This window comes from Passer montanus, unplaced genomic scaffold (assembly GCF_014805655.1).
Source record: "Passer montanus isolate IOZ18808 unplaced genomic scaffold, ASM1480565v1 scaffold96, whole genome shotgun sequence".
Classification (NCBI taxonomy): Eukaryota; Metazoa; Chordata; class Aves; order Passeriformes; family Passeridae; genus Passer; species Passer montanus.
The window spans coordinates 1,492,310-1,508,789 of NW_024375034.1; the positions used below are offsets into that span (position 1 = coordinate 1,492,310).

The 16,480-nt window shown below is 39.8% G+C and overlaps 2 protein-coding genes across 6 annotated transcripts in view; one reads left to right on the plus strand and one right to left on the minus strand.

Annotated features, from left to right (window-relative positions):
- The window catches only part of CTNNA3 (catenin alpha 3), a 407,897-nt gene that overhangs the window by 107,233 nt on the left and 284,184 nt on the right, over positions 1-16,480 (plus strand). The window lies entirely within an intron of this gene.
- Positions 1,881-16,480, minus strand: part of LRRTM3 (leucine rich repeat transmembrane neuronal 3) — a 75,319-nt gene continuing 60,719 nt past the window's right edge. For both annotated transcript variants that reach the window (XM_039696243.1, XM_039696242.1), the window contains one exon: positions 1,881-2,403. In XM_039696243.1, coding sequence (XP_039552177.1) covers positions 2,194-2,403 — 210 coding nt within the window. In that variant the 3' untranslated portion in view covers positions 1,881-2,193. The remainder of the gene's footprint in view (positions 2,404-16,480) is intronic.

Below are 16,480 nucleotides of genomic sequence, written 5' to 3' on the forward strand. Positions count from 1 at the left end.
AGTTGAGGAAGGGAAAAGGGGAAATATTAGTGTTTATGTGAATAGCTACCCAGCTGTGCCTCTTTAAACAGATACATCAAAAATGTGTTGTGTCTCTGCATAAGAAAATATTTTCTCATGTTTCCCAGTCTAAGCTCACCAGTGTCCAGTGCTGGGAATGGAGCCTTTGAACACGTGGGCATTTTGAGTACTCCCTCAGTGCCAGGTCCTTGTTCACACACTATAAATACTCGAGGGCAGTGGGTCCAAGTACACAATAGGAAGGACAGAGTAAGAACAACTGAAAGCACCTTTTGGGAGGGTGGTATTTGCTCCTTCCAGCTCAGGCCTGCTCCAATAGCCAGAATGCCAAAACACTGCACCTCAAAACCATCTGTGGAGTGATTCAGGTAATTTCTTCCTGCAGCCTGAATGCCACTGGGCTCCAGAGTGACTCCTGCACGTTTGTTAGCAGTGGGCAATTAGCAAAATGTATTTTCAAACTCTGTGTAGGAAAATTCCAGCACTGTGGAAGGTAACAGGTTCAAGAAGCAGTGTAGTGAAGAAAAACAGAGCTGAAGTGTGCAGGTGTAAGAGGTGTCTTAAAAAGACAGTTAATGTTTTGAAGAGGAAATAATTTATGCAAAATATGTTACAAAATCTAAGTGCTAATAAATAAGCAGTACAATGTATTCTCTTTTGACACTTGGTTTCCACTTAACAGATACTGAATGCAGATTGATTTGTTACCAGTTTTTGAAGTTATTTTTCATTCTATTCACCTTGTTTTGTACAAACAGGTGCCCTGTAATTTTAAAATTCAGTCTTCTGCTTTGAAGCTACATGAAAATATGGTAGGATAAAGATCCAGAAAAATAGATTTTTTGGTTATATAATTTCTCTTTATTATAAAAAATTTGCTTCACCATATGAAACTCTTTTTTTCCCTATGTTTTAGAAGGCTTGTATTTCCATTTTGTTTTTCACAGAGTCAGCTTGATGTAATGTCTTCCTAATTTCTGTAATCTTTTATGATTACAGGGTAGTGTGTAGTTGTATAAAAAGTTACTCTCATACAGTATTGAGAAATCTTGAAGATTTAAAACAAAAGAATGGGGTATAAGAATGCTTCAATCCAGATACTAAATGACAGACAAATAAGCAATGTAGCAATTGTTAAAGACTTAATACTACATTATTTTTTTTTCTTTAAACGTTTTGGGCTTTTTTCTTTGTTTGCTTTATCATGATGTTAAAGGACTGTAAACTTCTAGTATTTGTTCCGAATTACTAGATTTTTCAGCAAGTGGTTGTTTATTTTGAGTGACATTTTACATTCTAGGAATAGTATAAGGATTTGTTTCTGTTGCCACTTCTGTCAGCAGCTGCCTGTGACAGAAGTAGGTTTTGGACCCCTTTGTCTTTAAGCAGAAATACAAATGCCTGATTTGGCAGACTCTCACAGCAGATTTTGTAGCTGCCTGTTGAAGTCTCCTGTCCTGTATTATATTGCAGAACAGTGAGGCTTAAAAAAATATCATCAGCCTTGACTAACAATTGCATAAACAAGCTTTGTTGTTAAAAATCAGGCTGCATTTCAAGGCAAAAGGTAAGTTTGAGGAGAATTAATTTTTTTTAAAATTTTCATTTCTAGGAAAACTTGGCTATATATTTCAAGAATTTCTTAGAAGTTTGAATAGTTAAACCCTCCCTCTGGAACCAGTAGATAAAATTCTACACATTAAACACAGTAAAAATGGTGCATATTCTGCAAAGGACAGAATCTTAGATTAAAGTTGTCTGGGCACAAAAGCAGTAACAAAATGATCCCTACAAAACAGAGTGACTTAATAACACAAGAGATAACTTTTGTTAATTTGAAGCTTTAGAAACTGAAGCTCGTAAAGTAAGATGTAATTAAATTATGCCACTGTACATACCAGTTGTTCTTGGTAATCGAAACTTTACAATATGAAAAATACATTACATCTGTACAGTTTATACAGGTAGGTAGGATGAGTTTTGAAAAAGATTCACTTTCAAGGGTCATACTCTGAAGTCAAAAAAATACTGCACAACTGAACTAATTACAAATTGTAGACTGGAAACAATTAATCTTTGTGATTGACTTTTAATTTGCACAGGGATCCTCCACTCCACAGAACTGCCCACTGTTGTCCATAGCTTTACACAGGATTTCCTGCAGCCCCTGCTCTAGGGCAGCTGCTGCCCGTGCTCCTTGATCCGCGCTGCCGTGGTGATTGTGCTCAGGTCCAGCTCAGCCTCCAGGCCCGTGTCCACTGCCTCCTCCTGCCTGCTGGCCTCGTAGGGCTTGTGGGCCAGCAGCTCGTGGTGCACCCCGCAGTAGCTCAGCGTGGGCTGGTCGTAGGCCAGGAACGTCGACATGTTCATGGACAGCGGGATCTAGGGCAAAACCAGAGGGAAAAGCAGCAGTTACCAAGTGACATTACCAAATGCTTCTTGCCTGAATTGCATGTTGGAAAACCAGACTGTCTGCTCTCTGTATCCCTCTGCCACTGCCCTCCACCCACACCCTGCTCTTCTCTAGGATGTTTGAACCCTGACCGCCAGCGTGGATCTCGAGGCCCAGGGTTGTGTATATGCTTGAATGTGTTTGAGAAGATTAAGATGTGATTCAAGTTGAATTATCTTTAGAATGTAATTAACCTCAGCTATAATCGCTCTGTCAGGGAATATTGCACATCAAATGTAAATGCTTTTTCAAGTAAGTGGCTTGAATTTGTCTGTGAGTGTGATACCTTTGGTCTGCTTGGAAATACAGGTGAGAGGGTTCCTACTGTTGAAGTGCTTGGGGCACTCCTGGCATTGTAACTAAACAGGGAACATCCCTATTTGTATCTCCTCCTTTGCAGCTTTCCTTCCTGTTTTCATTCCTTCTGGGATGTGTCTCAATAACATTTCTAGGTATGAAAACCTCCTGTTCTTTGAAATTAATAAGTAATCTAATAATATCACAGCAATTTTAGTAGTTCTCATCTCTAACAGCAATTCTGGAGTAAAACCCACAGTAGTGTTTAATGACCAGCGATATGTGAGCTTCATATTGTTTGGAGCTCAGGTTCAGATGAGCATCAGGATGCCCCAGCTTATCTTAGATTTACAGCTCAGAAGCCTTCACATTGCAGTTTCTAGTCAAGGAGGCATCTGTTCTGCAAGCTGAATTTCATTTCATAGTATTACATTTCTGTGCAATGACGGGGAAGTTCTGGCAACCCTCTATCTTTTCAGTCAGGAAGGGTAAAGCTGTACACTTACTTTACATAGGAAGTGCAGCTAAAAGTTTGTACTTACAAAACTGTATGGAAAACCAGAATATTTTTTAAAATAATTCTGTTCAGCCCTGAAAAGAATGTAATCCAGTGTTCAGAATGTTGTTGTTTTTTTTTTTCCTTCGTTTTTCTTTTGATCATCACTGACAGTTGAAAGGTGACCATGGGATAAAATGAAAGCTCCCTTTTTTTTCTTTTTTTAAAAAAAGGAGGCAGATAATTTGGGTCTGGTCTCTCTGTAGCAATTACAGGGATCTGCAGGAAATGGGTTATTTTCTCTCGCCTGCAGAAGTGTATTTACTTCTAAACAGATGTGAACTGGTTGGGGAGGAACGCTTGTAGCTCCAGATGAATATCTCAGTAGTTGGCAAAGGTGGGAAAGGTTCTTGCAAAGGCCTTATAGCATTTATTCAGCTTCTGCTGTTGTGCCTGTGTTTCTACGTGATTGCTTGACCTTGACTGCACTTTCATAAGACACAAAATTGCATTTTTTTCCTGAATGTATTGTATTTAGAATTAGTGGCAATATTTTCAGCCTAAGGATTTTGGTATTTTGTTAAATTTCATGGACATGGGGTGTTCAAACCTCCTGGGGCAATTTCAAGACTCAGCCATAGAATCCTGAGAATGAAAACTCGGAAAATAAAGGCATATGGGGACAGCCACAATTCTGGGTATCTTGAGAATGTTGTCATAGGAAATTACGATAGGGCAATGGAATATTTTCCATGAAGATGACAGAGCTGAAAAACAGATGATCATGAAGAGGAGGGATGACCATAAACCACACTGAAACAGGAGAATAAAATGAGCTGAAGGATGGAAGCTGTGATGTGTCATTCTGAAAATGTACAGAATTACAGTGTAATGAGAGTGTCATAAACAGAATAGGCATAGGAATGGGATGTGTCAGTATATGGTCAATATGTGAGAATTTCATCTGTTTCATATCCAAGTTTTGCTGTTGCCTTCAATTAAAAAAAGGAGCAAGCCCTCATAATACATACCAGGGAACTATACAGCTTTTATGGACACATCAAAATGAAATGCTTTATTTGTGGCCATGGGAAGATTCTTGTTATTTTAAAATGAACTTCAAAACAGATACTTCACCGTCCATCAGTTTGTCTCTGTGACTTTTTTCCTTAAGGACTCTTAGGACAGGGCTAATATTTTGTATCTACATTTACAAAATGTTTTGTACCTACATTTACATCTCCTGCCTCTGTACCCCTGCATTTAAGTTCTCCCTGTAACTTAGGCAGGTCTTGCATGTAACAAGTCCCTTAATTTCTCTCTAGAGTGCCGTAGAACTGTCTGATAGCCAGTTATGAAAAGAAGACACCTATCTGATTATCATCTTGTCCCTTTTCTTTCATTGTCTGCTTCTTCAAGCACTTAAAACTGCTGTGCTGTGAAACAAGGGAGATACTGAAACTTTTGTTAAAGGAACACATAAATCTGTTACAGCCAATATGTGATGGTCATAAATTTAGAGTTCAGATCCTTTTGGCTCCCCTACCAAGAAGTAATTCAGCTGTGGGGGGTGAAGTTACCAGAAGTTATTTTGGTGGCACTTTGCATACACTGTGAGGAGGCCACGCTGTTAGGCAGTGATGCTTTGGGCTGAATTGTTGTCCCTTGAATGTGCTGATAAAGGATGGCTGCAGGAATCTCTAGTCACTCCTAAAGATCTCTGTTTTCCTTCAAACTTCTCAATTCTTAGGCGGTTCTTTCGCATTTACATATTTCAACCTTTCCAAGTCCCAGTTCTGAAAGCCTGGTAAAGGGCAGTGGATTGTTGGATCAGCTGCTGAGCTTTGGCATGAGATGTCCCAGGGACAGGCATCAACTCCGCTAATTCCCTGTCAGTGGCACGGAGGAGTTGAATGCAAAGGGAAAGATTTTTTCAGGCTTTTCCCTGCTTCTCTCAAACGCATTTTCTACTCAGTTCAGGCTGTAATTAAAAACCTACCAAAGTATAAGCAGCAAGAAAGCTTCCACTGAACAGCAAAATTGTTCTTCACACAAACATTAATGGCCTCTTAGTGACGGAGAATTGTGTTTTCTCTTCAAAGGGCACACCTGTCCAGGTGTACGAATTTCCAGTACTGAGCAACTCTTGCTTTTTTTCTGCTACATAGCCGTGGGATGTTTCATGTATCCTGCTTGGCTTTGGCAATTTTCCTATTCTGACATGTTCATCTGTGGTTAACTTGGGGGTCCCACATCGTGAGAAACAATGAGGTGCTTTGTGCCCAGCCTTCACTGCTGTGTCAGACTAAATTGCACATTCCTGGCAGAGGAGGACCAGAGTGAGGAAGCAAAGGGCAGATGAGGAACCTGAAATACTTTTAAATCTTTTAAACCATCACTTGAGCCACTCTCAAGGGGAGGACCCATTGTCTCCATGGCAGTACAAACAAAATAATCTCTTACTGAAGTAGCTGCTGTGTCTAGACTTCAGTTGTGTCAGTGACTGAATGCCCTAGGCTTATATTAATACTAAAAAAAGTTTTACTAAGTGCATGATTAGAATTATAGTCCATCTGTAATTGCAGTCTTTCCTGCTCAGTGTTCAACATGATTTTTCAGTAATTTATGATGCAGCACATTCCCTGGGAAAGGGAGGGCGTTAGAAAGTAAAAATCACCTTGACAAACAAAGACCAGAACTTCTGAAGCTTTGCTTTGAATGTTGGATGCTTGAACAGTAAAGTGGTGTTTTTTGAGGATTGGAAGAGAGGGTAGAGACCATTCAACCAACCACCCATAGGTTCCATGGGAAAACCAGATTTATTTTTTTTTAATGTAATTGTAGATATGATATCTTAAGTAGGAGGAATTGAAAAAAATTCTCAGCAATTTGCACATACTAATTTTGACATTCACCTTTACCAGTTTCTGAAGTGCCAGAGTGGACAGCTGCTAACAGCTACTGAGCCCTTTCTTCTTAATTTTAAGAAGATGATAACAAAGACGAGAAAGCAGAATAAAAAGGTTTTGTGTTCAACTGATTCAGTTCATTGGGGTTCAGGCTAAGACATAATGAGCCATGGTTTCCTAGTTGCTGGACATTTTGTCTTTCATGTTGTTAATTTTCCTAAAATTTGTACAGGGTGATATTTACTTGAGATCTTTCCTTCCTGCAAAGAATGTGACATTTGTAAGGCGAGAACAACTTGTGTCTTGATTAGCTCTAATTGCGTGCTTGACTCGGAAAGGAGTATGTATTACATTTTTTCAGTTAGACACTTATGCTTGCTAATGATGTTAGAAAAATGAACAAGTTATAAATACTCTTCTGCCTGACAAAGTAAATATCTCCTTGCCTTTTTAAATTTTTTTTTAAATTTGTTTCTGTGGATTCCTTTGGTTATGTGGGTTTTTATTTGTTGGTTGGTTTTGTTTTGTTTTGTTTTTATTTGAACAACCTGCAGTTTTGGATTTTTGTTTCTTTTTAATAGCAGTCTTTCAAGTTCTAATGTAGTAAAGTGAATTAAGGAAGTAGGTATGAGAGTGTGTGACTAAATAAAGATTAATCCATTTAGTTGCTTGGAATATGGTCCATAATATTTAATAGAGGTGTACGTTATCCTAAAGTAGCTCTAAAATGTTATTAAAATTAGATCCATATCTAACTGAGCACTAACCTTTTTTGGCTTCTTATTTGTTTTTAATTTGTATATAAAATTTGGTGTTTATCAGATAGGCTCTGCAGGCACAATTACTGAGGTATTATTTAAAAACAACAGTGCTGAACTTTGTGGGACTAAAAGTGAATCAACACAGATAAAGCTTTTACTTTAGATGCTGGATAAGTAATGGGCTCAAATGGAAGTATTGCCTAGCAAGCTTTTGCTGCAGGTAGAAGGGAGCTGTCTTTTGTCTTTGTAAGGTTTGTTGCAGCTTGGACAACCCGAGCATCATGCTTTATCTTAGTTATAATTATAATTCTCTATTTAGCAACCAATAGATTATCGTGAAATATGAGGGGATTGTATGAATAAAAGCACATTAAAAAAGACACCTTTGAAAAGTGAATTTGTAGAGATGTCTCCTAGAATATGTGTTTAAGCCACATATGTAGGTAATGTGTGTATATTGTACATGCAGACATGTGGACAAGCTCTGGAAGAGGTTAGTGCACTCCCTTCCCTTCTCCTCAGAAAGTTCTAGAATGTTAAGAAGAAAACCAATGAAATTAATTTGATTTACATTATATATATGTTTCATGGCTCCCTTAAATCAAAATCTCTTGTATCACGAAGTAGAACAAAACAGTGATTTTAAGTTCTTCAAAACTTGCCCAAGCCAGGCTTAGTTGAGCAGCAGGGTGCTTGTTCAGTTAAAGAGCCCGGGGCCTGCTCATGCAGCAAGTCTTCCCCAAACCCAAGGGCACACTTGGTGTTTTGGAGAGCAGGATCTGTACACGGTAATCAGGGGTACTTCTCATAATGAGCAAAACCCACTGTAGACTGCCAGCTGCAATATCCACTAATTTACAATACCAACTGCAGTTCTCTTCACAGATTTTTATTAATTGTTCCTGTTTTGGTTGATAGTTGAACTTTTTGGGCCATCAGTGGGCTCTAAGTAGAGTTTTTTGTGCTCCTCAGAGGATGGGTTCGCATACCTTGGGTAGGCTTCTATAGAGTGCAATTAATATGATCTTATTTTCTTCTCTAATTATTTTAATGTAACAGGCAATTTTCATATCCCCCTAAGTACTATAACAGGCAATCTCATTACTTTTCATCAGGCTTGTTTACAGAGAAATAAAACAGCAGCAGAATAAACAACACTGAGTGAACCAGAAGTTGAAGTATTAGCTACTCTGAATATTCAGAACCACAACTCAAACTCCACAGGTCATGAGTTTACCTTAAGAAGAGGAAAGTATTTTATTGATATAATCTTTAGCTGGTTCTTTACTTTTCAGTGTGTGAACAGTTGGGAAATGTTATATAGTTTGTGCATTTAACTATGAAGGCCAAGTTCTAAATTTAGTGAAAGCTGAAGTTATTAAAACCCCAGTAAGAGGGGGTTTAGAAAATACCAAGGAACTTGATAAACTGATGATGTCAATATCGTCCTTTTTATGCTTTGCCCTTTCTCTTTCTTACCTTCCAAATCTTAACCTTTCTTACTTGCTTTGTTTTATAGTTTTCCCTCTATTTCTGTCTTAGGGAGGAAGAATTCTTCTTACTGACCATATGAATAATTTGTGTAAGCTCTCCATCTTTCAGTTATATTGATGTTGGCTGCCATTAGTCTATTATCTCATTCACCTTTGCTTTCTTTGCAGTCTGCACTGTCTCTTTGGCTGCTTTTCACTGAGATGCCCTGATGCTCTCTTCCCTTTAGTGCTATATCTCAAAAGCGGCTTTCAGATACAGGAGAGTCTGGTGGTGCTGAGACAAACAGTGAAATCACACTCTGTGGTTCTGAGTTCCAAGTATTAGTTGTCAGCCCTTGACACTGAAGCAGTTTTGCTGCTGCATGGACTGTAAGTGTGGTTCTGGGCTGTCCAGAGGCTGATCCTGCCAAGTGCTGCATGAGCTGTGGCTTGCCTGAAGGAATCAGCTGATGACACATGCGTGTGTTTGGGTAAAGGGGGCTTCCCTGGGATGTCATAAGCCAGGGCCACAAGATTCATAGTTCTGAAGGGAAGAGGGAATTGTGTCTGAGAGCAAGGAGGAGGCCTTATTTACTCTGCTAGCTTGATTTTCCCAAAATTTAGTGTGTAGAAACTGAGTTGAAGACAAACTGTGTATTTCATTTGTATTCTGTATTGCAGGTATCTTGAGATTAAAATGGGGTACCAATTTAAAAAAAAAAACCACAAAACAGAACCAAAAGTGGATGTTTTCGATGGTTTCTTCTGACATTTTTGGACGACAGATTTTCCTGTCACATCTGCAGCTGACAGAATCCCATCCACAATGTTCTGTAGCTGAAGCCACGACACTGGCTCAGCAGAGGGGTGCTGGCAAAGCCCTTCCTGCAGATGCAGCCATGCTTAATTTTATTAGCTTGGCGTGTCAGGCAGGATGTTCTTCAGCTGGTGCAGGGGGGTGCAGTCTCATTGTTCTGCTGCTATTACAGCACTCCCAGCTGAGTGCCAGGGAATTTGAGGCATTCAGTGGTCAGTGATACAGCATCAGGGATAGTCCCATGTAATCTCAAGTCCCAGAGCCATGGGAAGTGTGTAAAAACACACATAGGAAGGGTTTAAAACCACAGACAGTAACCCCCATCCCTCAGTTCCCCTGCTGTGGTACCTCTGTGTCCTGCTGCATTTCATGGTGCTGTGCTGAGCCCAAGCACACCTCGAGCTCTCTGCTGTGTGCAGTCCATTTAAAGGCAGAACATCCAAGTGCCTCTTTGGGCACAGGAAACTACTCCTGAACAATGAGGATGTTAATTGTGGGGTTTTGATTTCAGTCCCAGGCATGCTGCAATAGAAATTCCTCTTTACATTTCAAACAATTTGTTTCTATATGGTGGTGTTGCTTTGTGCACAGTGTTTTCAAATTATTTAAAAATCTGACATTCACAGCTTACATCAGTTTAACCTATGAGTAATATTATTCCAGTGACTAATCCAGGCATACCTGTCAGAGATGGAAAGCCTGTACTGAGTCTGCTTTAATCCATTTGCTGATTTTTATGGTCTTAAAGACCCTTAAAGTACCTGACTCAAATCCAAATGTGCCCCACATGCTGAGCTTTGCATGCAAATCTTCAACTTTTTAAATTAGTTGAAGGATACAGAGAGATTCCCTTGGGATTTAACAATTTGCTAAAACTAAAATGGTTTGTTTATTGCAGGAAGTGTTTTCTATTTGAAGTCTGTTTTGCACTGTGTAATGCAGCTGTTCTCATTGAAATTGTAATGCATGCTGCACAGAATTCCAGGTTTTCTTCTCACATCCTTCCTTTGTTCTGTGGGGTGGGTTTGTGTTGTTCAAAGACGAGTGGATGATAATCTCTTCAAAGAATAATTTAAATAGGCAAAAGACCAATTCACCATATAGCTACCATTGCTCTTCAGTTGAATAACTAGCATATTGATGTTTTCTAATTGTTGGAACAAGAGCATTTTCATATCTGTTAAAAAATCCTTTGAATGATGCCAAAATGCTACTGCAGTTTTGGCAGAGGCTCTCCTGGAATTGAGTCCTTGTTCATTGTTGGTGGTAGGAGAAATGATGTGTTCATACAGAGAAAAGAGACTCCTTAGTGGATATTGGGAGAAACAACTCTAAACACAGAAGAATTTAAACAAAAATTTCAAACTGAAAATTTAAAAAAATCAATAAAGAAGAATATATCTAAAAGAAAAGTGAAATTTACATTTAATGTTTAAATAAAATACTGCTTTGTCAGACTTGGTTCTTGGACTTTACCATTAAATGGGCAGTGCTTGTTTTGTTTATTTCTGCAGAACAGTATAATTTCATAAAACTCTTCTGAGTGAAGTATTTCTGATTACATTACTGAATGGGCTCTGTGTAATTATTTAAGTAAATTAAAGAAAGATGTTGGTTAAAGACTGAATGATATTACAACAGAAGAATAATATCAGATACAGCTTGAAAAGCAAGAGCAGGGCTTAATACAATTTATAAATTTAATGGATGGGGAGTGGGGGATATATTGATCATTCAGTTCTCAGTAAAGTTTCTTAATAAGGTTACTGTATATACCTGACTGATAAAAAACTGTTATTTTCTAATGTGATGCAAGTAATAATAGAGTGGTTTTTTCCTTAACCATCACATCCTGTACATGCGTTGTTTGATATTTATACTAATGAAAAAGTTTTCTTTTTTAAACTTATTTCCTTCTTAGAGTGCCCTTCTTGCTATATTTTATCACTGTGGAATTCTTGAGGGAAAAAGCTCTGTTACATTCCCAAGCAGTATATCAGTATATGCCAGATTTTTTTTATTTCTAAGATGTGTTACTATTTGCACTTGTTAAAACATTTCTGTTGTGCATACTTAGTTGCACTGCTGCTGTGACATTTGTGTGGCACACAGGCTGCCTGTTCGTGTATTGAATTGTCCAAAACAAAACAATTCCTGTGTTTAGGACTACGAATTTCTCAGTGCATGAAAGCATTACTTGGTCAATTTAATATTAGCTCCTCTAAAATCTAGGCCAGACATTCCAAATACGAAGTGACAGTTTGCTGATAGCCAGGCTATCCTTTCCACTAATGAGTTTCTTTGGCAGAGTTTCAGGAAAATTGTAGTAAACAAGGTTGTAGTAAACAAGGGGGCACTGGATGTCCTGGGTCCATGTGGCTGGGGTTGGTATTTCCTGCCTGCAGGTGCAGAGTGGGCAGAACTGCACTGGTAATAAAGGATTTCCCTCTATGCTTGAGAAGGATAAGATTATGTGTGAGCCACCTGTGTTAATGGTCTGTGCATGTTAAAGATAATAAGGTAGTGCTGCTTTGCAAAATGAGAAATTTATACTCTGAGGCTCATGCTCCACCTTAACTAGCTCTGGGCAGATCCTGATGGTGGAACATGAACTTCCACTTAGATAGAAATTCAAGAATCTGAGAATTGTTGGTGTGAATTAGAATGAAAAAAACCAATTAAGGACTTTTGACATTTTTGACATATTTTCATTTTGAATTAGAATATTTTGTTCTAACTGGTTTTTGTCACATGCTGTCTTAGTAATTAAACCTTCAACAATATGGATTATCAAAACTGATTTTTGAAATGTTGATTAAATCTGTAAAATGGCAATAGTGCATTAAAATTGTAATGAGAAATTGTAGTCTAATCCAACTGTTCCAGACTTTTTAGTGAGGTATTGTGTATATACTTTTCTTTTTATTTTTAAAATTAATTTTGTTAATTGCAGTTTTCTGTTGAAAAAATCAATCTATGTATTTTTGACCAGTTCTGAGTACCTTGAGAATAATTCAAGGATTGGTTTCTTTGCTCAGGCCAGACCATGCCATTAGCAGGTTGGTGGTCTCAAAGTATCATCACATCTCATCTCAGTCATTGTACACAGACAAAAAGGTAATCCAGCAACAATGGATGGAGTTACTAACAGTGCCAGTGCAATACTTGATGGCTGTTACTAATTAAATGACTTAATGAAGTTGTCAGGACAGAATGTAGGTAATGCCTACGTCAGTTGTTTGTTATGACCTGGCTGCTTGGGCAGATCAGTGTCTGGTGTGTGTCATGCATCAGGATGTGGCATGGACCCCATTTTTTTCCTTTCAAGTTCCTTAGGCAATTCTGCATTCTCTGAACACAGCAATCAAAAACCAGGCAGCCTCTGGCTGGTCCCATATGTAGGGCTCTGATGGCACCTGTGGAGTGCCAGGAGTGTGAAGGCAGAAGTGGTTCCAAGTAGTGTGACTATGCAGTCATAAATGCTGATTTAGTGTTTGGGAGCCATAAAGAAGCACCAAAAGGTCAGAAGGTGTCACTGGTGAGGAGTGCTGCTGTCTGCACAGGCTTGCTGGCAGAGGAGCAGTGCCAGCTTGCTCACATGTGGTGGGCTGGCATTGCCAGCTCCAGTGCCTTCTGCTGCTGGGGAAGAGCTGGGTTTCTCCATTTGGTGGGTCACCGTGGAGTGCTCTTGGGCAGAAGTTCTTTAGGGGGATTTTAGAATAAGGGAGAAATATCTGACAGAACTTTATGTGACAGAGATGTTTTCTGCCTTTTTAAAGAATAGTTTGCTATTTATCATTTTGTTCCTTTTGGTAATCTGCTTTGCACATTAAAAATAGATGAACAGAGAACTATTCAGCTGAGCTACCCAAAGATGCAGCTGGCTGGTGCAGAAATCTGCTAGTCTCAAACTTGTACTGGAAAATTTCCTGTGAAAGACTTCTTACACCAAAGCTGGTAAAGTTAATCGGAATGGGTCACGTTTGTTTTCTAGCAATGGATTTTAAAGTTGTACAGAAAAAAATTCTCCAACTTCATGAACATTAGCAACACGTTTTGTGACTCCTATTTGATTTTACAAGCACAAAGATTTATAAAAGGGAAGCTTATGAAGATTTCAGTGCTGCTCACTTCTCCCTGTTATGCACTGAGTCGTGGCACTGCTCCTGAGTCAGGTGGCTTTGGTCACCCAGGAGTTTATTACAAGACTGTTCCTCTGCAGGGGCTTTGTGTCACAGCCACACAGGCTGGGCCTCACTTGGAATTTGCCTTCCACAAAGTTTTTGATTGTATCTGCACTCTGCATCTGGCATTGGCAGGAAATAGGTCTCGGGAAGACCAAGTGCTGCCCAGAAGATATTGCTTTTTCCTAGGATTATCTGAGGACTTAGTGGAAACGTGGGATTTGGCAGTGTGTTGGAAGAGAAAGGTGATAAAATAATTATTTGAGCATCATGATTTATGAAAGAGCCAAATTACTGATTGCTGAAGCACTTATTTCACTTCTATGAATTTCTGTGGTAAGTGAAGGCTGGAATGAGAATGAAGTAACTTTAAAGGAAATTGGTGTGTAGATTGATTAATGCTGCAGTGGTTGCCTCAGAAAATGCTCTTGCTTTGTGCTCAGCACAAAGCAGTCCTGTGTAGCTTTCCTGCCAGTTAAGCTGTACCTTTTTTTTTCTGTGTCATTGTGCTTATGGTTCCCTAAGGTGTCTGAAGATGGTGCCCGGGTCGGGCTCTGGCTGTCTGAGGGCACTGTGCCCTGTGCAGAAGTCACTCTGCGCCTGCAGGGCAGGGAGAGGCTCCAGGGAGCTCCTGCACTGCTCCCTGTGCCCGGAGCCCGCTGGCCACACAGGGGCCATGTGCCAGGCTGGCACTGCCAGCCACTGCCTTTGCTCAGGCAGGGCTGCATTTGCTTTCTCTGTTCCTACTGTGCAGATTGGCTTTCAAATCTCAAAACAGGGATGGTTGAAATTTGGCTTATATAGAAGTAATAACTGATGGTTTAAAAGAAGAACACCATATTCAGAGATAACCCTTTTCTTGACGTTACTGAGAAAAGGGATGAAAATAATTATCTTATGAACTACTCCAGAGATAAGGTGGCAACTTGAGAAGAGTGCAGCAAGGAAAGGAGGAATAATTAATTTTAAGCTTGGTTTGTATCTATAAGACAAACCACTTAGCATCCTAGATAGATAACTTTTTCAGTACATGCCATCATTCACTTTCTGGAGTAAATGTAAAAATTGCAGTAGAGCTTTCAAAACACTCTAATAAATTCATTTTCTGAGAAGTAGTTATGTAATTTGAATAAATAACGTGCTTTGTCTTTTTGTTTAAAAAGAAAAGCTTTAAAGAGCAAAAATGAGGAGAGTAAAAGTTATTTGCCATTCAGAGAAGCTAATGCAATTCTTGGGCTGATGATTTGTATTGAATTGTTGATATGTTCATTTCTTCTTCATTAACAAATTATCTTTTATTCTTTAAGAGCAATACATACAGCCTAATGGATTTTCAGTTTCTGAGATTCTTTATTTTCTGTTTTTTGTTCAGTTAGTATGTGGTGTTTTCACATATGTTGTTTGACTAAAAGAAAGTGAGGCAGACAAACAAATAAACAAATCCTAAAAGCATTTTAGGCTCAACCCTAATCTACCTGTCCTTTCTGTTTCTTTCTACTCCTGAAGAGGTTTGAGCAACCTGCTGCTGTTTTGTATCACCTCCTGGCTTCCCTGCAGCAGTCAGACTGTAGGATTTTTACTGCACCTGAGCAGCCCGCTTGTTCTTTGTGCTGCACTTGCTGCACCTCCTGCACTGGCACTGCTGCCCCCAGCTCTCAGGGGCAATCCTGCTGCCCACAGCCCAGGAGTAAAGCCCGGGTGAGCTGTGCAGACATCTCAGGGCAAGAGCAAGGCAATCCTTAGCTCCTGCAGCTTGTTTGGATAAATTAATGAAGGTAAGGAAATTGCAGCTCAGCCACAAGATGAGAAGCATGATGGTATTGCTGGGATAGCACTTCCACTGAAAAGCAGCACAAGTGTTGTGAGAAGGTTTTAAAAAGCTGAGCTTGTCTAAGTGTCCGATTGGCAAAAACGAATGCAGTGAGAGCAGGAGTGTCTGGGAGCCCCAGTGCTCGGTGTCAGAGCTGTGGCAGCCTTTGCCAAAGCATAATTTGATGATGTATCTGTCCAGTGCTGTTCCCCTGGGCCAGGGCTCCTTTTCAATTTGCCTGCTGTGCTGGGACTACCCCACTGAGTTGTGTGCAGCATTAGGGGAGCTGGGGGGGTGGCTGCTTGTTCATCTCCTTGTCTGCTCTGGCAGGGCTGGCTCAGCCCTGCTGCTGACACAGCTGTGTGTGTTGGTGCTGTCTGGGTGTCCCTCTGTACGTGTGGTGTGGCTCAGCTCAGCACTGACTCCTCTATGCATGTGGTAGAATGAGGGTTGGCAGTCTTTATCTGCTTTCATCTCATTCTGTAATCAGGAATGTGCCTGCTCAATGGGTTTTCTAACATCTAAAATACATTCAACAAATGTGTTTTATACTGATTTTATGGAATCTTCTGCTTTGATGGATAGAACTGTATGTCCTTTTACATTTTTTTATTTTTCTTCAGTGTTGGAGAGTTATGAATACTTCTCAGCTTAGTCTCTAAATTTTTGTCCTCAATCAGAGCCAACTCTAACTTGATGGAACAGGTGGTTGCTTAAACAGCAAATTGTTTAACATAAAGCCCTGGCCAGGACATAGCTTCTTTTAATTAACAGTGCCCCTGCCAGCTATCTTTCCCCTTGCTCAGCATTGCAGCAGGGCTTTGGACAGAATGTGCAACAGTAAAATAAAGCACATCTCCAGTGTGAACCCTGTTTCATCAGGATCACCCAAATGTTTCTTGTATGTGTTGTGATATTAAGGTGCCATAAGTCTGGATGGGACCTTCTTTTTCCTGTTTTTCCTACATTTCTTTTGATGGTACTAATCTCTTCTTGTTTTAGGGGGAAAAACCCCAAATTAAGCATGTGGTTCCACCTTTCCATTGCAAAACACTCTCACTCAGGTTCTTCAAAGCCAGGATTGCTTGGCTTGGCTTGCGTGTTACCGAAACACTGAGAGGGGCACAAGGAGAGAGGCTCTTGGTGCTGTGCCTCTGCCTCCTGTCCTGACTCCTCAAAGGCTGGCCCTGGCTGGCAGGGAAGGGAAATGCTCATCTGCAGGGGCAAGAGGTCCAGTGTGCACATAAAGTCCAGTTTTTCC